Here is a 27,323-nt window from a genome sequence, read left to right as displayed (position 1 = left end):
TTAGAACTCACAAATAAAAAAATGAGTATAACCAGATAATGTGACAATGTACACTTACTCACATTACAAATCATATTTACTCAAGTAAAAACAACAGCCCCGTGTCTCCTCACATCAATAGAGAGACTTTAGTTTACGTCCACATTAAGCTGGTTGACTCGGTTTTGGCCCTGCCAGCTTCCACAGAAAACCAGCAATTTTCTCATCAAACTTTTCCACAGTGGTTTCCAGAGCGGATACGTTTTAAAAAGGCCTGCTTGGTGTTTTAGTGTAGTAGTAAATTTAACAGGACAACGTCTCTTCCACTCTAACTTTCTCTGACGTTTTAAATGCCAATATAGCCGATCACAAAGCACAGACAAAGTCATTAACATGTATTTGTGTTGTGTTGGTTGTTCTGTCTGGTGTATTTGAATGCCTTAGTCGTAGATCTTAGACAATGCATTTTGAGCAAAAAGAGAAAGCTTGTGAATGTTCATCTTTACACAGATTTCTTATAAGATACATTTAAATTAAATACATTTTCACGGTTCTGTTTTAACTCAAGGTGAAAACATATTCAGCACGCAACAGCCTCCTTTAAATATGATTGCAGCTGTGAATGCCAAAGCAATTATCCAAAGTTCATCACGTACAATTTCACTAGACTTTCTGGAATCTTATGAAACCAGGCTTATTTCAGGAAGTGGAAGAAGCGGCAGCCGTTGCCGTTAAAGGACAGCCGCATTACACATGTAAGTGACTTACTGTAGCAGCTTTCACAGGCTCTGCCAAGGACGGGGGTCTGAGCCGAGCCTGGAGGGCCTGGGACCCCTGGGACGCCTGGGACCCCAGGGACACCTTGGACACCTTGGATCCCTGGGACACCTTGGACCCCTGGGACACCTTGGACCCCTGGGACACCTTGGACCCCTGGGACACCTTGGATCCCCGGGACACCTTGGATCCCTGGGACACCTTGGACACCTTGGACACCTTGGACCCCTGCAACCGCCGCTCCATTCACCAGAGGCGGTTTTATGTTGTTACTCAGCTGGTTGGGGTTTGGCTTGTTACTGCAGGCGGCACAGGAATGGGGAGACGGTCAGACCAGCAAAGATAATACAGGCCAAAGAGAAGAGATATCATTCATCAGCCTGCTGCCAGAGACAGCGTATATCTCATAATACTGATACTGTACTGAAAGCTGTCATGAATACTAATAACGTGAAAGAAGGGTTTGTGGTCTGACGACAGCAACAGATGTCGAGCTTTGAAATACTACAAGATGTTGCTGCAGAGGGTCAAAACTTTTCTCGATATCTTTGTGTATTCAGATGGAAGAGTCGCACAAATGATCTCCAATGAATATAATAGAAAACGTGCACCGAGGTACTCACTAGTTAGGGATGTAGACCTGCTTCAACTTGCTTTCTGCCTCGGCTGCTTTTAATCGTTTCTGGAGCAGAGACAGAGGTTAAAGAGGAGGGGGGAGAGAGAAGAGGGAGAATGGTGGGATTAGAGAGGTTAGCTCCAAACACGTCCCATATGGATTTAATGGATTTTTAAGACAAAGTAAGTAAAACTTCCGAATAAAATTGACTTATTTCTAATAAGAATAATAGGGTTCTGATTATGTTTTGGTGTGTTTTATTTCTGAGCTACTCTGATGACAGACTACAGATAAACGCCAACATATAAACTCAAAACGAAACAGGCTAAACTGTGAAAAAAAAGGAGAATTAAAAGAACGGGATCCTTTCCTTGGCCAGAAAAGGTTGAGAAAGTAGAGTGTAAAAGATTAAACAAGGATCAACAATAAAGCAAACAAAAAGGTCGATGTGTGAAAAATGTTAAAGTTGACAAAATGCACATTAAGATAACAATTTTGCTTAAATCTCTGATGTGTAATGAATGATTTACCTGCTGTACATATCTGTCTGTGGTCTTCCACATGTAGTAATACTCAATAATACTTGTCAGGGACTTCCAGGGCAGCTGGAGAAGAAGAGAGGGCACACAATCATTATTACAGTGCAGTCGTTATTAAAATGGTGAGAGCATTTTCCAACACACTTGACTGTCAAGCGGTGGATTTAGCACTCCCACACGGATATACTCATGCGTTTAGCCCACTGTATTTTACTCATCTGTCGCTGAAATACCATTCTGTACAAATGGATCCTTTATATGAATGACAAAAACAACACAACTGGCCACAAAATCGGCTTGAACCCACTGAGAAGTTTGAAAGGAAAATGAGCTGTCAAGTTGAGGCCCCACCCATAATGGTGGTGTGGTCCTGTTGTTTGAGAAGAGGCCTGGGTGGAAACCTGAGTGAGCAGCACTGACGGCAGCCGGCCACCAGGTGGTGGAGTGATGCACACAGTGAGCGCTCAGCAGCACAATGTGCATTAGAGTCCACAGACGGCAGCATCATTCTTCTCCGGCTGAAAGGCAGCTTTCTCTGGGCTTTTAACTAACCGCACACACTTCTCAGAGATATTTTTGTGGAATGTCTCTCTGGATAAATGGTCATTGTGCTTAGCCTAAACATTTTAACTCTTTACTACGGGCTGGCTGACATCTTAGCTCACAAGACTACTATTGTGCTTGAAAGTCGTTCGGTCTAACGTCAGCTAAATAGCAAAATAAAGCACAAATGTCTGCTACACAACTCTAATTCTGTGGTTTCTGAACTTACCGTACCGTATTTTCCGCACTATAAGTTGCACCTAAAAGCCTTCAAATTTCTCAAAAGCCGACAGTGCGCCTTATAATCCGGTGCGCCTTATATATGGACCAATATTGAGCCACAACAGGTCTCGCAACTATGGTGAGCAGCCGCCGACTCTATTTTCCCCCGTAGAAGAAGTAACGCGCGGTGCATGTTGAGATATATGACCGCGCGAAGCGTGCTGTTTCATTTCCATTTGTGTGTTTGTGTAAAGAGCCCAAAATGGCTCCTGTTAAGAGACACGCTTACGACGCAGAGTTTAAACTCAAGGCGATTAGTCACGCAGCAGAACACGGGAATAGAGCAGCAGTGAGAGAGTTTAACATGAACCATCAATGGTGCCGAAGTGGAGGAAGCAACAAGATGACCTGCGCCAAGTAAAGAAAACTAAACAGAGTTTCCAAGGGAACAGAGCGAGATGGCTACAGTCGGAGGACAAACTCGAACAGTGGCTTGTTGAACAGAGAGCAGCAGGTAGAAGTGTCAGTACAATCACTATTCAACTGAAGGCAACAGCGCTAGCACGCAAACTTATCAATGAATTTAGAGGCGGTCCTTAACGTAACCCCAGCCTCGACTGTAGCGTCTATTCTATGCGCCTTATAATGTGGTGCGCCTTATATATGAAAAAAGTTTCAAAATAAGACATTCATTGAAGGTGCGCCTTATAATGTGGTGCACTGAATATCTAATGCACACATCTTTAAATTAGACTATTGGGTAACCAACATACAGACTGATACCTCTTCTCACATATCTCCACTATACAATTTAATTAGGCTGAAATGCTTGAAAAACAACCAGAGATAGAAAAGGATAAGTCAACATCTTGTTCACGTTCTTGCTGAAATCAATACCGTTTCCACAATTAATTGTGTTAATAATAATAATAATTTCATTAAAGCCATTGAATTAGTTTAAATCAAAATAGCTATTGTAGATAATAATGAGATCATCACAATCATCTTATCTTGCAACCGACTTATCAATGGGCAGCCCGGTTGGCAAAAAAACCCCACGTGCGCACGCTGGACTTTCACCTGTGAGGAAGCGCTTCATGTCCTGTTCATGTAATTGTGTGAAAGAACAACAGATGTACTTATTCAAACCAAATCCACGATCTTTTCTAAAACCTAAGTAGTTTTTGTTTGAACATTAGTCATGTTTAAAACTGCGACCGTGGAGCATCACTACCCAGTACGTAAAAAAGTGACACCAAGGGGTCGTGACCAAGCGTCGGTACGTGACGAGTAGGGAATGAGAACGGGTTGCTGCTGTTCACAAACGTCAAGATTAAATCCTATCCGTGGTTTGCAGAACCGTGGTACTGAAATAAGGGATTTTTATAATGGAACGTCTTTGATTAGCCCCTGCTGTTGGGTTTAGTTCTGTAAACACGCCTACCAGATCAAAAGGTCACTAATGAACATGTCATTGAACATGTCATACCTAGCTTGTTTAATCCGTACAAAATCAAACTGTACAAACAACACTTTGTGGTTACACAGCTATTTACTGTATGTGCCGGACTCTTGAAGACGTATATTTTGTAGCTTTACGTAGGCTAGCTATTTCCCCTCATTTCCAGTCTAAGATAAGCTAACCATCCATCGGCTGCAGTTTCAGATTTTACTTCCCAAAATATCAAATTCATTACATATGCTTTTTATTGTTTTGCTACTCACAAAATCCTGCTGGATGTCGGTGAAATCTTTGCCGTATTTCTCTAGCGCCTCCTCGAACAGGTTGGCCTCTGAGGCGCTCCACTCCTCCATTTCATCCCTGCAGAGGACGGGCCCACCCTGAGGCACCAGCGCTGCGATGGCTCGCGTCATGTCATAGCCCGTGGTATGGAGGGTGTCCATGGCGTGAAACTAAACACAAGATAGAAAAACATGTTAGTCTTTGGACTTAGTTTAGTTGTTTGAAGCATTTATGCAATGAATATTCTGCTGAATTGTTGGGAAGATGAGGACTGTTTGATTTGTGGAGTCCAAAGAGCTTATATATACGCAGCCCCTTGTTCAGGGCTTTGGGCTGTGTGTGTGTGTGTGTGTGTGTGTGTGTGTGTGTGTGTGTGTGTGTGTGTGTGTGTGTGTGTGTGTGTGTGTGTGTGTGTGTGTGTGTGTGTGTGTGTGTGTGTGTGTGTGTGTGTGTGTGTGTGTGTGTGTGTGTGTGTGTGTGTGTGTGTGTGTGTGTGTGTGTGTGTGTGTGTGTGTGTGTGTGTGTGTGGCTAGAAGGCCTCTCATCATGTTTTATATATGAGGATAAGATCTAGGGCAGAATAGACCCAGCCATGTGCTTGTTAACCAGACACTGTCCTTAACAATTGCTGACAGACACACAAACACACATGTGCACTACAAGCACTTTCTGTAATTGACACAATTGCTAAGCTCTTCACCTGTGATGTGATACTGAATTAACCCAAGACCACTTTCATGTGTGTATGTATGAGTATCTCACCAAGGTGATGTCTCTGGAGGCTGCAGCAGCGCTCATGTGCAGGCTGGGCTGCCGGACAGAACTACTGCAGTCCAAAGCTCTGGCAAATGTACCTACTGACCTACGGGACACAGGTAAGAAGCAGAATATAAAGAAAACGTATTCATAGTACATTCAAGTTTTACTTTTATCAATCTGATTTGGTGATTGATATAGTTGACATTGACTGTATCTGAACAATTCATGCACACAAAGAAAAAATATCCTGTGCTTCTTGATAAAATATTCAGTGTTGTAGTGTTGCAGAGACAATGATAGGACACCAGCCAACTTGCACTGAACGGGGTAAAACTGCTTAGCAACCATGTATAGTTCAAATAAAGAAATAGAAGTGAGGAACACTAAATGTCAGGAAATGTTTTAGTTTTTTTTAAAGGAATAGTTACGAGACACTTTGGGGAGTATGCTTATTTGCTTAGCATATACACTGGAAGCAAGGGGAAACAGCTAGCCTGTTAGCTTACAGCCAAATTCTCACGATAACACAAGATCACCTGAGAATCACCTGAGAATCACCTGAGAATCACCTGAGAATCACCTGAGAATCAGCTGAGAATCACCTGAGAATCACCTGAGAATCACCTGAGAATCACCTGAGAATCACCTGAGAATCACGTTCACATGTCACACAAAAATCTATCTTGCCAGGCTAACTAATGCGTTTGTGTTCAGATCCAAAGTGAGTCAACCAATCAGCGTCCTGTGAGGAGCTACAGAGGTTAGCTTAGATGCTGCAATAGCATTGGTTTGATCAGAACTTGAGAGTTTTTCTGTAATGAAAGAAGAGAACGTCACTGAAGGCTTTTTCTTGGTGGAAAATATGTTTTCTCTCTTCTGAGCGACGCGGACGGCGGTTTGATGGACAGACTGGCCTCAAAGGGTTCATTCAATCACCTGCCAGGTATGTTTTGAAGGTGCCTGCCCTTTCCTAATCAGTTTCCAATGATGGCTTCTCAGATGGTTCTGTGAAACAAACCGTCTAACGAATCAGGTCAGTAAGCCTGGCTCTGTCCAAAGGAAATCAATCCGTCCAGCAGCACCTCTAAAGTTCACTCATTAACACGTTTTATCTCTCTTTTTTAAATCCATACAAAAACCACATGTGTAAAAATGACACATTGAGGTTTTACATGAGGTTTTGTGAAAAACAGTCTTGTCACCTATGAGAGGTTGCCAACAGTAACTCCAGGAAGTCACTGCACCTGAATTATACTGATCTACAATGTGCTTTAGAGGTACTGGTAGACAGATATTTTATTACCTTCAAGGCGGCCTATTATACTTATTTTCAGGTTCATTGTGGTATTTTGGGTTTCTTCGAGAACACGTTTACATGGTTTAATGTTCAAACGACACATTAGTTTCCCTCATACTCTCTCTCTGAATATACCTGTTTTCAACCTCTGTCTGAAACGCTCCGTTTTAGCGCCTGTCTCTTTAAGCTCTTTTTATTATTTGTATGGTTTTGCACTTGTATGTTGACTTACCGAGCTACTACTAAGAACTGGTCAATCTGTTTCTCCGTCAGTGAGCTGTTGGAGTCCCAGATCTTCTCCTCTAGTTTCTCCAATTCTCTGCCATCGTCCTCGCCTACACAGACCCAGAAGACACACAGACACACACAGTTACTTTTACGCTGTCCAAGGCCACTTCTGTTCCTTATTGAGCACATATGTACAACAAGAGTTTGAAAATCCAAAATAAAATTTGATTTTCTTCCTGGTTTTTCCTTTTCTTCTTTTTTTTTTTAAAATATTAGCGTGTGCAAAGCTTTAATGAATCCCGCGGTTGAATAGGTGTGGTCTTTCAAGCTGCCAGTTGGGAACAAACCAGCCAACCTTCCTGAGCTTCTAACACATGTAACAGAATCTCATTTATATGCGTTTAATTAGAGAGCTTGGTGTCCCCATGGTGCCTAATTGCAATTTCAGAGGTTTTCCCACCTGCTAAGAATAAAATTCTGGCAAAACACTGAAACCTAAATCTGGCAGACAAATAGTCACATTTGAAAATGCTGAATATCTGCACACAATACTGGCACAAAAGGCCTGGAAAATCTCTCTCAGACTGCTTAAATTAAATTATGGACTTTTACATTATTCACAAGTTCTAACGATTAAAAGCTTTTATGTGTGATATATACTGTCTAAACTGCCTTTAATACAGTTTAAAATAAGAGCATTTACATTAGTTACGGCTCTAAGATGCTTTCAGACCGTGAGCGGTTGCTGACACCGCCCCCCTTGTTTTCACTGTAAACCGAGGTCGGTGGCAGCAGCTTGCGAATAGGCTCTGCCTATAATGCAATTTACAATGGTTCAACTTTTTCAGCTTGCTGCCTTGTGACCATGGCAACCCTAGAAACTATGCGCGCTCAGACCCCTGAATGATTCACGTCTTCATCAGTAGAGAACATTCGAATGAATGAAGAGAAACGCTTGCAGCTGTTATGTCTGACTATTCCATGTGGGACATTAAACAACATTTATAACACTAGTTAGCAACGTTTTCTCAATGAATTGTGTCATATTAATCGTTTCCTGTATATTCAACACCTCTTTATAAGAAAATACAGGAGGTAGATAGCAGCAGCATGTGGTGTACAGGCTGGTAGGAACGGAGGTAACCAGTGGCAGCGCTGCTCCCTGCTGCCTGCAGGAACCACATCAGCAACCACTCGCTGTCTGAAAGCACCTTCACAGTTTGGCCGGAAACTAAACTGTTATGTGTCGTTTTGTCCAGGTTGCATTACATTCAGTTGTTCAAATTACTGCCTGTATGCAAGTGTACACGTTATCCTGTATTAAAGAGAAATGGTAGCTTCTAGCAACTTTTGTGTCGCAACAGTGAAAGTTGCTTCATCATACATACCCCCCCCCCCCCCATCTTTTCCATTCTCTCCGGGTGACTTTAAAATTATCACTTGTGCAGCACATAAACAAAAAGCAGTTATTGTAAATGCTTTGATTATGTATAATCATGATGCCACGCTGTGATTGCCATGGAAACCCGGTTAGTTTTTTTTTTTTTTTTTAATGCAAAAAGCGTTTACAAAAGCATGCACATTTAGAAGAAAAATACTCGGTCCACACACTAGAAAATGCTCCTGTGAACATATATTCATTTTACTTCCAGGGGGACGTTTTTTGACTGTCGAAGTCTAAAAAAAGTATGACGCTTGACAAAACCTCTCCTCAGTGGTAAAATAAATATCATGGGAGCATTACCTAGTGTGCTAAATTTCTTTTTTTAAACTAAACTTGACAAAATATAGGTAAACGGTGACTTGGGGCAGAAAAGGCCCCTTGAAGTTCATGAGATGTTCCTGACAACTGAGCAATTAAATAAACGTTCAGCAGAAAAGTTAAGCAGTTCATTATGACTCAATATTCATGCGAAAAGAGCGGAAAAACAGCTAAAAAAGAAATCAGTACACAGGAGGGTAAAAAGACCCCTGCAGGAAAATGTTAATGTGCTACTTTGTGAATAAGCTTCTGCAGAAAACCGTGTCAATTAAAAATGGCCAAGATTTAAGTTTAAGTAGGATGTACCTTCTTTCAGGAGGTCGGTGATGTCTGCCTGGTACTTGTTCCCAACGCGGATCTCCCCCTTATCAGCCAGCAGAGTCTTTTGCTGAGGGTCATACACCAGCGAGTAGAAGAAGGCATCCTGGGAAATACAGATGAGGCATGAGGAGGGTATGAAAGGAACAGGAAGCGAGACGGGCAAACGATGAGGCGAAAGACTGAGTGTGAGTTTCTGCATATGTGTGTGTGTGTGTGTGTGTGAGAGAGAGAGCATCTTCCCTTCTGCTAGTCTCTTGTCTCCTCATTACTATGTGAAAAGAACATTCTGGGTCAACACAGTGAATAATTAATCTGAAAACAAGAATCTCTCAACTCGTAAGTCTCTTACACACGCCCTCTCTTAGATCATGCTGAAATCTAACACACCTAAACACAATTTACAAAATCCCGTCTTATTATTTAACATGAAGGTAGTGAGAGGTTGTACACACGTCTCTGTCCAGGTAAGACTTCAGGGCTTCTGTCTCGTTCAGCAAAGTCACACAGCACTTCCCCCTGGAGTTCAGCCAGGGTGTGAGGAAAGGAAGTGAGGTTGGGAAAAGGGAGAGGAAAAGACATGAGGGAGAAGACACGGAGGGAACAAAGAGTAAATAGTGAACACGTGAAACACAATAACAGACAAAAGTCCAGGGGATCACATGATGCAGAAGTGCTGCCCTGCTCTAACTGTCTAGGAGGACACTTTGTTGTAGGATGAGTCTCAAAAATGGCAACAGTGATATTGATTCGGTACCGGCTTATTTAAGCGTGTTGTCACTGACGGCACTTATCTCCTGTCTGTATCCAAATTATTTACCAGCTAAGTTGTCATACACGCTCTACCCTGAAGCAAACACAAATCAGCAGGGTGATAAACTCAAAACCACCTTGTGTAACTTCGCTGCTGCACCACACAAGTTAAAAAGAAAAAACAACTTTGAATCGTCACTAAACAAAAAGACTCCGAGTATCTTTATTCAAGTCAGTTTGCTCTTCATAAATGTCAAGTAATAAGGTGGTAATGATTAAGTGGGTTTGTCTGGAGCTTAGTGATGAGCGGAGGCAGTTCTATATGTAGAAACAGCTTTCCTCTGACATTTGGTGCTCAACGTGCACGCTGCACGAGTGGATTATTTTATGTCGGAATCAAAGCTGACTGGATCCCAAACATTTTTCAGCTGTCACATAACCTCATGTGTGACAGATAATGAGTGAAGGAATCAGTAAATAATCACATTATTGTCGTGATCATCCCTTTCAAGTGACTCTGGTCTTTACAGCCACATGCGCAGAGTCCAAAAGGCAGAAATGTGTTGGTTCAAAAACAGTATGAACACAGAAAGAATGGGTAAGGTGTCAAATTGTTAATTAAAAAAACAGTGTGATCAGAAGAGTGTTGTCACAATACTGGACGTTCTTACTTCGATACAATACCATGAAAGAAAATATATCGATGTTCGTTACGATGAGAATGTTCGTTACCACGGGGATAATAGATGGGCTTGCTTGCATCCTTTGCCTTTCCTTGGCCTCAAATGTGAAGTATTCCCAAACAGCAATCCTGCTGTTTGCTCGATCAACCAAACCCAGTCGCAGAAGCTCTACGTATGTAATGAGCTGACACCCTAACAAAACCCGCTAATTATTATATTCAACCGGAGCGATTGCGATGAATAACGAGAAGACAGGGCCGAGTGAGCGAGAGGAGGCGGGAACTGCAGCCCCTCTGTGTGTGTGTGTGTGTGTGTGTGTGTGTCCACTCACTGCCGGAGACAAGACAGACTATCAATGGTGTATGTCTATGTATCGAAAGATCAATATTTTGTACAAAACTAGATCAGAGATTTAAACGTAAGCCTGGTGAACACCGTTTCTAGGAGGTCATTCAACCAGGATCAGTGCACACCTTTTGCAGATTGAACGTGCCCCTGTTTCTCTTCTGTTGTATTTGCAGCTAAAAGGGTGTTTTGTATAGTACTCGCTGTTACTATGGTAACGACAGGTATCGCCAAATAATCCAGGACCATAGATTTTAAGGATTACAGATTAAAATTGAATTTACGTTATTTTAGGAAAGTGAAAATAATTCTGTCAATAAAACGAGATGATTATACTATTTACAGAAGGAAAAAAGGAAAGAAATTAAAAAATAAATAAATAAAAGACAGAAAGACTGAAACAGGCTGGTGTCACAGCAGTGTACCTGATGTGTGTGGCAGGTAGAGACTCCAGTTGGCGGGACAGGAATAGCTCTCGGTGTCTGAGCTGGTGCTTCTGTTTCTCAGGGAGGTCCGCCATCTCTGGATTCTCCATCTCCTCCTCCAGCTCCCCTGGGCGGGAAAAGGGGCAAAGGTCAAACATATACCCATCGGATGAGGTGGAACAATGACATCCACAGGGGGATGCTGATGCATCAGTTGCAACCACGAACAGTGTCAGGTGCACAACAAGGGGGATATTAAGCACAAGGGTGCACACTTGATGAGCCAGAACAATAGTGTCCTCAGGGAGAAGGAGACTTGTGTACAGATATTTTACATAAAAACTCAGTGAGCATGTCTACATGAGACCTGCAGTTTGAATCAAACCACATCTGGTTCAGGTTTTCTCATCTCATTTCGACCCTTATTACAAAAGTGGAGAAGCGATTCTCCATCATTTTAATGCCCTCAAACTGTGTTTTTTTAATTATACTATTATTTGGGTAATCTGCTTTATGTTAAACGTGAAAACGGCTAAAAGTACCTGAATGGATTGTTAACAATCAGCAATATAGAGTCTAGTCTTATGTAATACATGAACAGCAAAAGGACAAAAGTTTGGTACTTTTTCTTGGAATTTGAGGACCTAAAAGATCTATTTTTATTATTTAAAGTAACACGTAGCTTATTTGAAAAGGAGGATAGAGATTAGTTTTTTAGACTCCATCTTGATATTTGAAGAAACACATAAATACATACAACAATTTAACAATTTTGCCCACCAGCAAAGGCAAAAACCCACAGTAAGCCCCAGCTTTGAGACTTTTTAGCATGTGAACTACCTTGGGGCAAATCAGAACAGTTGTTAAAAAAACTTTAAGCATAATGTTTGGTCCTTGAAAATAATTGGGCTGCTTGTCCTGACAGCCACGGCAGGAAAGATCCGTGTACAGTGTTTAAATCCGTCCGTTTCTGAGAACGAATTTAAGTTTCAAACCGTAAGAAAGGTAATTTCACCAACAGTCTATTTTTAGGTTAGGACTTTATTTCTAAAAGGTTTAACCCAATTACACCCGTCCCAAACACAAACAAAGAAGTTCAATGAATGCAGATAGCTTCAGTTTTATTCTCCCAGGTTTGGGGATATTTCTGCCGTCACTCCAACACAACAGACCTGAAAGGGATTTCATTATTGGCGCTAAATGCACTGAAAGAACACCTTGAAAGACACTAAAGCCCCTTAAAACAGCAATGTTGTTTCCTGAAACAATGCCCCCTATTATTATGGTAATCCCCGATGGCACTGTCAAAAGTTTTTATTGGATTGATTTTCTACCTGTTCCTTGGATTATCCAGAGTAACAGGGACACTGTTTCTGGAGAGAGTTGTCCTTGCCAAAAAACTCTATGTGTGGACTTTGGGTGAACTGACCCTTAAAGCTGAAGTGGGTAACTTTCTGTGAAAACGTTTCCCAACAGCACAATTAGATAGATGATCTGTGAAAACGTAATGTCGCTCTACCTCTCTTTGTCTGCTCCTAATGTCATCTGTTAAATTCCACTGCACCTGACCGACAACCAATCCGAGCCAAGGAGTCTCCCACGCATCTGATCAGGGTTCACAGCAGTCCTCACCCTTGCTTCAGAGACTCCTCTACTCTGACTGGTTTTTGTAGGTCGAGCGCGGTGGGATCTTGCAGATGCCATTAGGGAGCTCACAGGGAGCAGAAGGTGGAGGCCGAGCTACATGATTTTATTCATATATGGTCTCTCTCTCATTGGGATATAGCAGATGTGGAAAAAAAAATCTGGTACATAGAAAGTTACTGGCTTCAGCTTAAACATTCGTGTTAGCATAAGATTACAGTATGGATAATTTGGGATAGACAGACCCCAGCCCCTAACATAAACATGTTAGGCTTGGGGTAATTCGGTACTGCACTTTTATAAAGTGGAGGAACTCTGGATCTTGAACTCTTAAACGCTGGCGCATACGTTTACAATCTCAAACTGCCTTTCAAACTTCTCACACCCAGTCTTTAATGCAGGCCTCATACTATAATCAAAAAACCATCAGGTTTATTTTCTCAGATTTGATGACGCTCCTCCAGAGCCACAGAAAACAGTATACAACTGTGTTCACAGGCTGAGTGGAGTAAACTGACCTTTGTGTGCAAAACAGGTGGCGTTTCGCTTTAGACTTGTGTTTTTGATTGAGTTAATTTCTCTAAAGTCAGCCTAGGCATGTCCGACATTGTGTCTGGGAGTTCATGTACTCACCTAGATTTTACTACTGGCGTAACCTTGAGTATCGTGGTAGCTTGGGTTAACAGAATTGATGAAAAACAGTCCTTGATAATCAGTCCGAGAGTGAATGGATGAACAGAGCCACTGTCGAAGGGCTATCAGCCCATTTGAGTGGGTCATGTGTCTGAGTCATCCTATAAGAATAGATTTAGCTGCTGGTAGGAAACATCGCTACTACACATTCGCCTCCTCATATGTGGAAGAGGAGAGCGAGGAAATGAAGGTGAGAGAAATGGAAAGTGGAGGTAAGTGAAGGTGAGATAGACAGGAAAATAGACAAACAGAGAGACAAATAGAAGAGCAGAGAGGGAGGAAATTGTGACAAAAGAGATGAAGACAGAGACACGGCGAGAGACAGAGACACGACGAGAGAGAGAGAGAGAGAGAGAGAGAGAGAGAGAGAGAGAGAGAGAGAGAGAGAGAGAGAGAGAGAGAGAGAGAGAGAGAGAGAGAGAGAGGAGAAATAGAGAAATCAGCGGGGGAGAGCGAGAGGAAGACAGAGAGTGGTAAAGAGAGGAAGTGCAACAGAGAGAAGGAAGAGCAGTCAGTACGTGCTCCAATTCATTTGGAGTTTCATTAGAGGAAGCGAGACAGAAAGAGGGAGACGGGGAGCAGAACAAAAGCAATCAAGGGATTTTCAGGAGCAGAGATGTGTGGCCAAAATCAATAAGTACTCCTTCGCTCCCTCACTCACTCTGCCCAGCACTCAGCACCCAGCAGACACACCATCAATGCCCAGGCTAAGCACACACAAACACACTCGCAGCATGGGCCTCACGCCATCTTCTGCCGTGTAAAAGCAACAAAATATGGACTGATGTTATTAATAATAAAAGAAAAACACAAGATTAAAGAGAATATAAGAAGATGGGAAGTTGTAGGAAGGTGAGCAGGAAAACAAACACAAACCGCGCGTGCGTTAGAGAGGCAACTTTGCTGGTAACTAATTTTACATTAAATGCATGAACACATCTTTTGCATTTACTTTACTTTACATTTTATGGGTTTATGTTCCAGTAGTTATCCAGCACAGCGGCTCATAATGAGCTCAAAACTGGTAGTGCTGGTTGCGTTTCCCCTACAAGGCACTAAATTAGCATGATAATCTCATATACTGCAAAAACTGAATCAAACTGCAAAAGGAGTGTATTAATTACTGGCTGGACTGGCTTTTACTGTGAAGGGGAGGAAGGCATGGGCAATACACAAGACTTGCTGCAAAATAAAACCCAAGATGTGCATGTTTTTGTGCACTTTTCCCTGACAGCAGATCAGTTGAAGCGTTAAAAACAAACTTCAAGAAAAATGAATGGCAGCAACTTAAGTTATGCAGGAAGTGTGTTAGAAGAATAATAACAGCATAATGGCACAGAGGCGTTTTTTTCTTTTTAATAGCGCTACACAAAAAGCTCCCAAACAAAACAGATGCCAGGCAAAATTGTAGTGCAAACAATCTTAATTCATAGATAACTGACTTCATCTAGGGTTTCGCCCAGGAAATCGGTTGGCAGAGGTAGTAAGAGCTGCCCACCCTGACTGCGACAGATTGAGCTGTTCCACGGTTTCTCAATTTGCAAAAACTCAAAAGCTTTTTTTCCCCCCTCTTCCATCATTGAGATGTTTTGCTTTGATTTATTGCTGCAAAGCCGGACACCTTTTGTCTCATTATTTATGTAGCAAGAACACTTTTCTTATCATTATTACTATTTTTCAGGCATTTTGTGCCTTGATTGGACAGCCAATAGTAGAGATTTGACAGGAAATAAGGGTACAACAACAACAACAACAACAAAAACTGCAGGACGCAAACTGGGGATGTCTTGCTTCATGGTCGGCACTGTAACCAAACAAAAAAATGTGGTGTTTGGTATGTAATCTCTATAAACAGATTCTGTGTAGGAATATTTGAGTAGACTTTGGTTGCATACAGGTAATCTGTCCATGTGGAGAGCAAAAGAGGCGGAGCACTTTAGCTGTCACGCAATCACGGAGCCCCTGCTGTTGTGGGACGACAATTTGGCTTTTTGTTATTGATCTGCATTCATATGCAGCTATCCGTTTATTAAGACGCCATCTCTCAACCCCAACTCCACTCTCCAGTCTCAAGTTGCTAATCGGACTGTAAACAATGACTGCAGCTTGGAAGAGGAAGTCTTGGCCCAGACGTGCAACGGAGAGCCCAAAATATTAGCCGTTGCCCCAACAGGTTAAACTGATGTCGGACAGATAGCCGATGGGTTCTGAGATTGATTGCTGTGTGATGCACCTCTGCTCGTTACACCTGAAGCTCAATGTACCTGATTTTATAAAAAGGTAATAAGGTGTGTAGGGTGCCGACACTATAAAACACTGCAGGGAAACTAAGTGACCTGTGCAATAGTCCAAGCAAGAAAATGAATATGCGGACCTCCAAATGACCATATATTAAACAAGGGAGTGCTCTTGCATGAAATTAAAGGAATTTAGTCATGATAAGACGTTATTTTCACTTAAATAAAATACCTTATTGGAGCAGGGAGGGGTGTACTAGTTGCTGTGATGTCTTTCTTGGAGAAATTTGTTTTCAGGCTCAAGAAAAAACGAGGAGGAACTCTTCTTTTGGAAGCTAAAAATTTAAATATTGTTAGTTTCATCTACTGTGTTTGTAAAGAATCTGTTCAGCCTGGAAGAGGGGGTCCTGATTTGCAGCTCTTTGCGATTTCTCCCTTTATTATCCTTGTGCAAGGTATTTTTTTGTTGCTTTTGTTTTTCTTTAGCCGAATTGAGGGTCTGCACGCACGCACGCACGCATATGTAGTGGTACATCAGCTGGCTGGCTCTTCCAACTGGCCCCTGGCTGAGCGTCCTTGAATAGCAACTCAACTCCCCAACCTCAGTCCTCCTCCGAGCCAATCTCCTGGCAGCGCACCGACACCATACTCTCTACAAATTGCCTCTCCATCTCACCTGTCCCAGCCAATTATCAATTATTGATGAATGGGTCGCCTTACAGGGCTGAGAGACCACGAGGGGAGGGGAGAGGAGAGGAGAGAGCAGGCCTGCGGGTGAGAAGAGAAGGCGAGGAGAGCACAGCACAGCTTATTACCTTAAACTGACTGCACCTCTATGATACAGTGTATGTTTGTCTGTCTGGTGATGGTCTAGAGACGGACACAGGCAGCTACGTGATGCATCTGCTCAAAAGGAAAATAACAGTTTACTCACAAGTCCTACTAAAGCGGGGAGATTTATCGAGATAAAATCAATAAGTAGACATGAGAAGACATTACCTGGGGGTTTGAATGAGGTAATTTTGTGACATAAGTTAAATATGGTCTTAACTTGGTCTTACAGGGTGCATTATTGTAAAGCAATACAATTTTCTGACAATATATAACTGTCTTGTCCATGACTCAATTAGCAACCCCTATAAACAATTAAGTTTATGAAATCATTGGTAGTTTTACCCAAAACATCACAGTTTCAAAACCGCCTAGCTCTAACTCCCAGATGAAATGAGGCGATTCAGATGGTGTCTTCAGATTTGTAGGCTACGAAGTGTTTGCCAGGTCAAGGACGAGTTTAAAAAAAGTATTTCCAACTTACACAACTGCATCGTGAAGAGCAGCATAGACAGTAGAAAACAAAACGGTACAACAAGACAATGTAGTGCTGATAACTCATTGTGTCCCCTGTATTACAGTTACAATGGGCTTCAAGTTCATTTAATCCAGAGGAAAGTATAACAACAACAGAGAGAAGTAAAAAAGTGGCTTTTATGAAGTGAACATATCTGGAAATTTTAATAATTTCTTTTTTTAAATCTGCATTGTTACACTGTTCGGGATTATAAGGTTAATGTGAGAAGAGGACTTACTATTTGAATGAGTGCATCATGTTTGAATGACCTGTCCTTAACATTGAGTCATTCTCATATATGTCAATGCGGACTAGAACCTTCAGGAGGCAGGACATGACGCGTATTAAACCACGCCGACGGAGCCCGTTTGTATATTTGTCACTATCCATTGTTTGAATTTGTCTGACTATTTAATAAAGTTCCTGAGTCTTGTTGTCTCTCCAGTTAAACATTTTCATGGCCGTCTTTGTGTAATCACCCTTCTACTTCACTGTCGGAGGTTTGTCTACTTCCGGTGTCAGCTGCTGCTTCGTAGAAACGGCATTAACAAGCCCATTGCTCGCTGGGACAGTAACTACACGGTCTGACTGATTCATACATTTGCGTTCCAACAAACAGCCCTGCCAGATAATGTCTAGATCATTTCAGCTTTGAGGTGCATGGGTGAAAGGTGTATGTGTCATTATGTGTGTTTACATGCGCTTAAAAGAGTACTTAATACGGATTTACAGATGGGAAAATATTGATCTTTAAAATAACAATATGTCCGATAGCTGTTTTTGTTGTTTTGTTATTTATTCACCCATGTGCCATTCAGCATTTCATTACACTACTGTATGTTGGACAGGGGTTACAGCAAGAACTCAAGTGTGAGCCTGAAAAGTTGACCAGGAGAAAATGTGTATGATGTATTGAATTAAGTATTTTAATAAGTTAAAACTGCTCTATGCCTGAAATAAGGCATGGTGCCAGAGAACGTTAAAGTCCTGCTTGAATGGGTACAAATTCAATTATAAAAACTAATGAAACAACCTTAAGTATAACCTTTTTCAAATGAAAAAGTCTTTTCTTGCTGCAATACAACTCCGTAGTCATTGAGAAAAAATTTTCAGTACCAACACGGCCCAACAAAAACCTTCTTTTTTGTTAAATGTAAATGTAAAAGTGATCGGCTTCTTTTCTGAAAAAGTAGCTGCAATAGCAGAATATGCAAGGTACTGTTGTTGGAGTCCGACCGCAAATAACCAACACAATATTCAGCCAGCGCAAAATTGATGCAACACAACAGACAAACATCAGTCACAGCCATCAGTGAATTTCACCTAATTCGCAGACAGCACGGCGAATATTGGGCAATACCGATGTGCGGCCTATGAATTGTGCACCCCTAGTATTTAATAGATTTAGTCCTGAAGATTTGTTTTTTATAGTCAACACTGATGAAACACAGTTTGAAGGATCCTAACTTTAAGTTGGATCCCATACATCTTATGTTGCAACTGAAATGTGTCTTTTCATTAGTCCCTCCCCGGCTGGTACGTCTCCACTGTGTAACGCAGGCTTTCCGAAATTCTAATTTTATGTTCTCTAAACACCAAGGCAAGTTAACTTTGTTGACATCACACAGGATATTTTCCTCTGACAGGGAAGAGAAACATTAAACAGCTTTTTTTCACAGGATAGATTCTTCCAATTAACACACTTTGGTGTGAAAGTCAGTAACCTGACTCCGCCAAATGGATTGATTCGCATAACTCGCATTTGCTCTGCATATCCCTCTGGGAACTCTCGTTTGGAGAGCTTCTGGGAAGGGGCGAAAATGCTGGTGGCTGATTGGATAAACCATCACCAACATACAGGCCAAACCAACTAAGAGCAACGAAGCGTAACATGTACTAACAGGAGCGAAGCAAAGCAAAGGATATTTGCACAATTACAGCTGCCCGGTCCATATTCCAACAGAAGGATCCAAGAGAAAAAAGTGTTAGCGTGCTGCTTACTCGATAGCTGCGCTCATCTCATCCGTGGAAGCCGCCATGTTGTTTACACTGAACTGTCGCTTCTCGTTGCGCCACACTTAAACCTGCCCTCAAAACCAACTCTGATCGGTTCAGTCGCTTGGCTAACTTCTCCAAATTTTCTCCGCCGCACGTTACCAGACTGATCTGCGAGTAAAATACAATGGAGCTTGCGAGATCAGGATGGTCTCACTGAGATTCCCTCTTAAAAGTAACCACAGTAAACAGTAACCCGGGTTACATTTAAACCTTTTCAAAAAACATGAAAGCTGGCAAGTCGTTAAAACAAAAGTTTAGTTTAACAGCAGAATGATAAAAGCATCCTCAAAACTATATTGCTGCACATAATGCGAACATTCTGTCTGCAGCACAAGTATTTTTAACTTAATTTCTCTTTGTTTGCAAACAACAAAGGCAGCATACAAGGTAATTTTGAGCATCATTTCCTCCTTTCTTCCCTGCAAACAATAACAATGCAAAGTAATTACATGTTTAGAATATTTAAACAAATAAGATGAAAAAGCAGCAGCAACAACAACATGAACTCGTTGCACCATAACAAGGCACAACAACTGTGTCTACATGAGGTGTGGATGTTGCCTTAACTTTGTAATCATTAGCGCTGATAAGGACACAGTTCATAAAGCTCTGCAGCTGGGGCTGCAAATGAGAAATTCATCCTCTCGCTGTAGGACGTAGTTCCATTATAACATACTGTATCCTCATCTCATGTCAAATATAGAGTGGCTGCAAAGCTCAAGTGGTGCAACAACTACTACCAGCGGGAGCAGTGCCACACTGCAACTCAATTCACTTATAAAACAGTAATAAAAGCATCCAAAAAACGGGATGTGACATAAGTTAATGACCCACTTTGGAGCAAAACATGATATTCTACACTTATCCAACGACCAGCTTGACTTCACTCATTCTACTTTGTGCATCAGTTCACTGGCAACATTGTTGTCTATTGTTTATGGAAGCTAGGAGCCACATCTTAAAAATAGAAAAAGGTTCGACTCATGGCAAACTCAAACCTCTGAAGGGAGGGGCCAGTGAGGTAAAATGCCAAGTCCGCCACAGAAGCTGACCACTCAGGAGGCTGCTTTGCTCACAGGGGAGGGGCTAATGCCGGAGTCGGAGGCCCCATTGAGGGAGTGCTCAGAATGTCTGGAAGCAAAATATTTGATCAATGACTCACACACACACGCAGCTAAAAACCCAAGTCCATCATGCATATAGATCACACACACACAGACACACAGACACACACACGGGCGGCAGCTACAGAAACGCAGACAGGATACAGCCCACACCCGTGCGGTGCACAGCCATTCCTGCCATGCATTTTTTACATATTGCAAATGTCTGGAAGCCCCTACCGAACTGCAGCTGGCAAAGAACAGCCAAAAACCAAGAGACCTATATAGGAAGAGCCTATACATACCTCACTCCGCTCTGGCTATGTCCGTCAGTGTGCCAATGCAATCATATGATGCAGGGTGTTAAGTGCTGTATTTGGTCTCCACAATTCTTTATTCCACTGTTAATACTACAGTAACTTTGTTTTTGATTCAGAACCTTTTTATTCAAATAATAAAATAAACTGAAATGGCATTTACCAAAATATTGATGCCCTCAATTAATATTTAGTAGCATGGCTGTTGGAGAAAATTACCTCCGTCAAACACTTCATTTTAACTTCAATGAGATTTCTCCACTTCTCTACTGGCAGTTCGGTCCACTCCTCTCTTGCAAACTACTCCACTTTCTTTTAGATTTGAAGGGTGCTTTCATCCAACTGCGAGTTTCAGATCGCTCCACAGGTGATCAATGGGATTCAGCCACTTTAGAACAGTCCTGCGGTTTTTTTTTAAACATCTCTGGGTGCTTTTTGATGTGCGTCATCGTTCTGCTGGATGAACCGTGATCTTCGACGGAAACGGGTTTTCTACAAAATACCTAATTTCCTAATTTCATGATGCCACGCACAGATTCAAGGCCCCGGGGGCCAAACCCAATCCAAAACGTCAGTGAACCTTTTTTTTTTTCTGTAAACAGAGGTTATGGGATTTACCAAAACACTTTAATTTGGTCTCATTTGTCGACAGAACATTCTCCCAAAAGGATTTTGGCTTGTTCAGATGATGTGTTTTGATGTGGCTTTCTTGTGTCCCTCTCTTAGCAGCGGGGTCCTCCTGGGTCTCTGACCACAGAACCCCCCTTTCATTGAGTTGGCGGCAGATGATGCTAGTTGAAACAGTCGTACCTTGTGTCTGAAGGTCAGCTTGAATTTATTTTTGCAGTCGCCTGAGGTCCTTTCTCTACCATTGAATCCTGCAATCTTTAGTCAACTTTTCTCTTGGGTCCTCCTCCAGGAGGTTGGCTACAGTACCAATGGACTTAAACATCCTGATCACATCACACATGGTAGACACAGGAACATCAATGTCTCTGGAGATGGACTTGAAGTCTTGACATTGTCCACGCCAGGCTACGATTTTCTAACTGCTGTCCTCGGGCAATTCTGCCTGTGAATCACCGGTTTGAAATCCAATTTTTTCTTGCAACTTCTGAAAAGGTGCCAATAATATTGTCCAGGCCATTTGGGGAATTCTGTGTAAAGTAAACCAAGCTACAGTATGTTTGTAGCTATTTTTGTTTGGCTCCTATGCAAACCAAATACACATGTGATGTTTAAATTCCACAACTTTCAGGAAGAAATTGTGTTATTGGCATTCAATATGCCAATTTTCAGGCTACATACAACTCTATAGGTTAAGCAACATAGATTATAAGTAAAATATGTATAAATTGAAATCTTCAACAGAATTAAAGCTGCAAAAAAAGTGCTGCGCAGATAATGACAGACTTTTCTTAAAGAGACACACTGATGTTGTGTGGTCCAACAGAACAAACAATCTCCTACCACGGACACACGGCGCAGGCCTCACACACACCAACATAAGCACATGCAGTTACACAAACACATGTGCTTCCATTCAAACAGGACACACACACACGCACACATACAAAGAGAGCGCGGACATTTAGCCTGCCACACCCAGTCAAAGTCTAGCGGTTGGTTTTGCTAGCCTGGACTACAGGATGGCAGTGTTTCTAATGTTAGTATGACAGCCCTACTTGCATTAATGGTGTAGTGAGTTAAATCAACGTGTGCTAAAATTAACCACTGATTTGATTCGCCTGATCCATTTTTGTTTGCTTTCAAGTTTATAGGTATGTATATGTTTAATGTAAGTCAGAGTGGCTCTATTTCACGCAAGTATGTGCACAAGCAGGAGGCCAGATTGGACACTAAAGAGTGTCTTTTAATCCGACATACTCTTACTACAACCTGTCATCTCAGCCCAGATGTGCAATAGACACAGTGACTCTGCGTCACTGTGTTCCCAAAATAACAACAACCTTGACATTTTTTTATTTTGCACCTCTGGTCTTTTAAAACACCCAATGCAACAAAGTAGAAAAGTCACACACATTAACCTCTATTCTATGTTTGTATTGCATTGTGCAGCACATTCATAGTGGATCATGTGGCCTGTTAAAGTCAAGTTGTCAGTAAAATAATTCATTCATTCATTCATTCATCTTTAACCGCTTATCCCGGGGTCGGGTCGCGGGGGGGCTGAAGCCGATCCCAGCTGACATCGTGCGTGAGGCGGGGTCCACCCTGGACAGGACGCCAGTCTATCACAGGACACATAGAGACGAACAGAGATAGACAACCATTCACACCTACGGGCAATTTAGAGTCATCAATTAACCTAACACCTGCACGTCTTTGGATTGTGGGAGGAAACCGGAGAACCCGGAGAAAACCCACGCAGACACAACTGAGTGCAACACCACAAAGTCGAGAGACCGTCCAAAAACATAATTCTGTCCATTTGAACAATACAATGACACCGACAAAACAATGAAAATTTCGCCATTAATATACACAATCACAGCTTTGTAGAGTGCCAAAAATATCTACGTCAACAATCATTCTCAGTCTTGAACCGAGTCAAGTTTCTCCTCACAGCAGGTCTAAAATGTGCGAGTAGTCTGAAAATATTCTATGCTGAAGAAAAATAAGAAGATCTCTGACAAATATGAACGTATCATTCATGCTTTTTAGTTCTATATGTGCACATGGGAGTGGAAATTATGCAGCATCGTGAAGACTCTAACAGGACTCACACTAAATGTGTTATCATCATCATAATCATCATCATCATCATCTCATCCCTCTTGCTTTTTTGCATTAAAACTTTTTTTTTCTTTATGCCTAAATTACAGCCCAAATCTGCCAGCATGTGGGTGGTTGGTGGTGGTATTTTCCCACTAAGATTATACTGAAGATGGATAACCATCAGTTACCCAAGAGAAAGGATGCTGCCCACAGTCAGGTCTTCTTTCAAATGACAGATGTACGTTTTCCAAATCAAATTCAAATGCATGTATTTCACAATTTATCTCCTCTCCTCTAAGGTTGGCTTGTAGACAGATGATAAGATTGAGACATGGTCAAAAGATGTCATATCGTGTCATGTTATGAAATAAATGCATCCTGAGGTGGGAAACAATCCTGCATCCCTCTGTACTTCTTTATTCTTTGATTTCAGGCACTCTGGCGCAGTGCCTTGAAGGCATCATTTACCACCACCCAGTGGGGAGGGGACCCGGGCATTCAAGAATGGCTCTGGCCTTTAAGAGAAACACTTTTGTTACCTGACACTTCTTCCATGCTATTTTACCACTAACTACTGTATCTTAAAGTGAGGGTGGGGCACGAGGGCGAAAATGTTCAAAATAACAATGGCATCTCCTAAAGGTTAGTGTAGATGCTGCAATAGCATCAGTTTGATCAGAAGTGGAGAGTTTTTCCTCAGAAGAATGCAAAGAATGGGACTGATAGCTTTTCTCAATGGATAAATGTTTTCACTCTTCTCCCGACCGGCTTCAGCAGCACATTTGAGACGGATGGTTCATCTTATCACCTGCCTGGTACATTGTGGAAGTGCCTACCTTTTCACTTTTGACAAATAGATTGAGGTGCTGAGTGCAATGGCTAGCTAAGAGCAGGTTACTTACAGAGCGGCATGGAGGGAAGACCTTTTTAAAGCATGCGGCCCATTTCTTGCCCAATTATTGGATATGAAAGGTTGAATCTAACTACCTGAGCATGATGGGTATTTGAACTTTATACGGAATGTGTGTGCGGCGTATATCTTCTAGGGTTTTGTTGTGTTTTGTCTTTTGATGTTCTGTGTTGGTTGTCTGGCTAGATTTGAATTGTTGCTGGACTGCAGATATTATTCTTTTCAGTGCTTTAAGAGATGCAAGAAAAAGACTGGACAACCATGAAAGAAGACATATTGTATGCCATTCAGGTAATTATGTTAATGTGACTGTTATTTCAGTGTAAACGTCTGACCAAAAACAGTATTACAACATTCTGTGTAACAAATCATCCGACGAGTCAGCATACACCAGAAGTACTGTATGGGGGTATAAAGTAGAGAAGGCGCAGCTGCCCTCCACTTTACGCCCCTGGCCCGATTTGGCATTGCGGAGGGTGTTATTCCTAACATTATGGTCTATTTTGTTTTTTAAATCTGTCATTGTTTTAATGTCTTTTTCTGTGAAAAACATCCTTCTACCCGTAACATTAATAGGCTGCTTGAAGGAGAGCCCAGTCCAAGTCTGCCAGCTGTTCCAGATACTGCAGTATATGCTCCATGCTCTGGGGAACAGCACCACATTCAAGTACACGCTGCACACCCGAGCTTAAGAGCACATATGCATAGACACGCACGCACACACGCACAGGTGTCGTCATATTGATACGCCCAACAGATCGAATGCTGTCTGCAATCAGGCCTGTCAGAGGAGGGGCTGCTGCAGTCTGGACTGTTTTTCTCTGCCCAGTAATAGTGCACAAAAACTCATTCAATTTCGTATCACCCCTGGTGTGTAAACAAGCCTTACAACAACACAGCCAAATAACAAGATCAGCCAATTGAGTTGTATTTTCCAGTTCAGGGAAATCTTCAATTTGACTGAAGGCCATATAACATTGCAGTGGAAAATAACTGAAGAGGGTTTCCCAAAAAGAACTCTTTTGGTGGGTTTTTTGTTTTAATTGTTGAATGCCTGCTGTTTTTCTGGCTGGGTTACGGTCGGTCGGTCGGTCACTCACTTGCATGTTTGTCTGCCAGGGCGATGAGTGTGCTGGAGATGTCCCTGCGCCGATAAAAACACACCACTTTGGCCTCCACATTCCCATTGGCTGTCTGCAAACCAGAGACAATCGGCGTTACCACGGCAACAAGTGGTGCCGCACACAGAGCACCCACACACACACACACAAACACACACACACACACGGATGAAAAAAAAAAAAAAAAAACATCGATAAGGCTAGTTCTTAACTATGGCTGAAAACACAGTGTGAGACTACAGCAATTCACCAAAATCACAATAAGTGTTGCATTTCTCAGGACAGTGTGGTGTGTTGGGGCTGTCTGTGCAGTACTGAGATGTCTTTCTCCCTCGTAATACCACATTGGTATGCTGAGATGACATTGGTTTTCCAATAAGGAGCCGCATGACAATGTTTGATCAAATGCTACCTGAAAAAACTCAATTCTGGGTAAAAGAACTACTCCATACCCATCAAATATAATGGAATGATAGAGTATAAATCACAATATTGATAAAGTGTCATTCTTTAAAGTGTTACATATCATATTTGTATCTTGATACAGACCGAGCATATTGGATTAGAATCTCTCTCATTAATCCTACAAGTGAAATGTGATGCGAGAGGAAGATGAATGGATAGAGAGAAAATGCAAAAAGAGCAGACATTTCATATTTCTTTACATTCTGCAGACGCTTTAAACACCCCACACTTTCTACTTTTCCAATCAGAGAATAACTGACATGCACATTTTGTTGTTTGACAAATGCTGCAGTAACACGTAAAACACAAGGTTCTCATGTATGAGAATATAAGCCATTTTCTCTTTACACATGAAAGAAGTTCTGAATGAAACGCAGAAGTTCATTTTGACTTAGATTTTGCTCTTTTGTTGCATGTTTCACATGGAATTTTTTATGCGAGTACAGATGCAGCCGCACTTAATATGTAGATTATTATTAAGCAATTTTCTCTTTATGCATTGTCCTTACTTGGACTACAAGCTAAGTGAAGCAGACCACAACGGAGGATAATAACAAAAGACCTGATTAGGTAAACAGATTTACAGTCAATAAGAAGAGAAAGCATCATTAGGATGCACTTTGAACTTGTGGCATCCAGCAGCAAAAATAAGGAACTTAATAAAAATGTAAAACACCTCAAGTAAGTTAAAGTCTTTTTGGTGAATCTTACATTTCAGCAAATTCCTAACGCAGTCTGACGTATTAAAGCAGAATAGGAATATGATTCCCTTTTACATTGCCATTATAAATTCATAAATATTTATATGAGCATGTAACTCAAAGCTGTGAACCTAACTCGAGCCCAGTTAAAGTAGAACGTAACAGAAGATGATTAGAGAGGTGGTATTAGACTCAATGGCCCTAATGAAACGAACGTACGGCAGAAAAACGTGCGTATGACCATTTCCTTGGATGTGAGTGGGAGCTACGATCAAATCTCACATCTGGTCTGAGATCGTGAACGCAAATTGTTTCACTCTTAAAGACTGCCAAAAAGCACATCTTTATTTTGCTCCATCTCGTGTCAGGATGCCGATCTCTGTGTCGGAAAAGTTTCTTCCTTGTCTCCGTGTTTGACCTCAGTGGGCGAGGCCTCCGAACCAGGAATATTTAGGGGCGTAACATGTTAATGACGATCGAATTCAGCCGCCGCATTTATCAAGGCCCGCTCATTCATACGCTGAGATTGGTCAGATATGAATGTTTCATAAATCACACGTGGGTCCTATTGTACGACCAATTCTGTGCTCAGATCTGCGCCTGTTTTCACGCAAGATTGATAAATGAGGGCCATTGTGTAAGAAAAACAAAGGAAAGGTAAAAGACATACGATGATCACAGGGATGCATCAAAGTGTAGTTTAAGCATGTGGCGGTCAAACAGTCCAAGTTAATGAATTTTCTGCCCGCATTTGGCAGGTTTGAGTTAAAGTCTTACTTCTTTTTGCATTATTGAATTATATGTAAATTGGCAGAAAAACAATTAGAAACTATTTTAATAACAAATTAATAATTTCTGTCAGTTCTTTTAAGCAAAAACGGCAAATACCCTCTGGTTCCTCCTCCTCCATATTGAGGACTTTCTGCTTTCCTTTGTCGTATATGATAATAAACTTAATATCTTTGGTCTTGAGGCGTTCGTCAGAAAAAACAAGCAA

The 27,323-nt window shown here is 41.7% G+C and overlaps 1 protein-coding gene across 2 annotated transcripts in view; it reads right to left on the bottom strand.

Annotated features, from left to right (window-relative positions):
* Positions 1–27,323, bottom strand: part of mta1 (metastasis associated 1) — a 49,815-nt gene that overhangs the window by 7,997 nt on the left and 14,495 nt on the right. For both annotated transcript variants that reach the window (XM_083923916.1, XM_083923917.1), the window contains exons 3-12: positions 25,140–25,233; positions 10,991–11,117; positions 9,240–9,303; positions 8,773–8,890; positions 6,709–6,811; positions 5,183–5,282; positions 4,402–4,590; positions 1,903–1,977; positions 1,380–1,438; positions 748–1,055 (exon numbers count right to left, since the gene is read on the bottom strand). In XM_083923916.1, the coding sequence (XP_083780042.1) occupies positions 748–1,055; positions 1,380–1,438; positions 1,903–1,977; positions 4,402–4,590; positions 5,183–5,282; positions 6,709–6,811; positions 8,773–8,890; positions 9,240–9,303; positions 10,991–11,117; positions 25,140–25,233 (1,237 nt within the window). The remainder of the gene's footprint in view (positions 1–747; positions 1,056–1,379; positions 1,439–1,902; positions 1,978–4,401; positions 4,591–5,182; positions 5,283–6,708; positions 6,812–8,772; positions 8,891–9,239; positions 9,304–10,990; positions 11,118–25,139; positions 25,234–27,323) is intronic.

Source organism: Echiichthys vipera (genome assembly GCF_963691815.1).
Source record: "Echiichthys vipera genome assembly, chromosome: 12".
Classification (NCBI taxonomy): Eukaryota; Metazoa; Chordata; class Actinopteri; order Perciformes; family Trachinidae; genus Echiichthys; species Echiichthys vipera.
The sequence above is the reverse complement of the archived record's forward strand: the minus strand, read 5'-3'. Positions and strand labels throughout refer to the sequence as shown.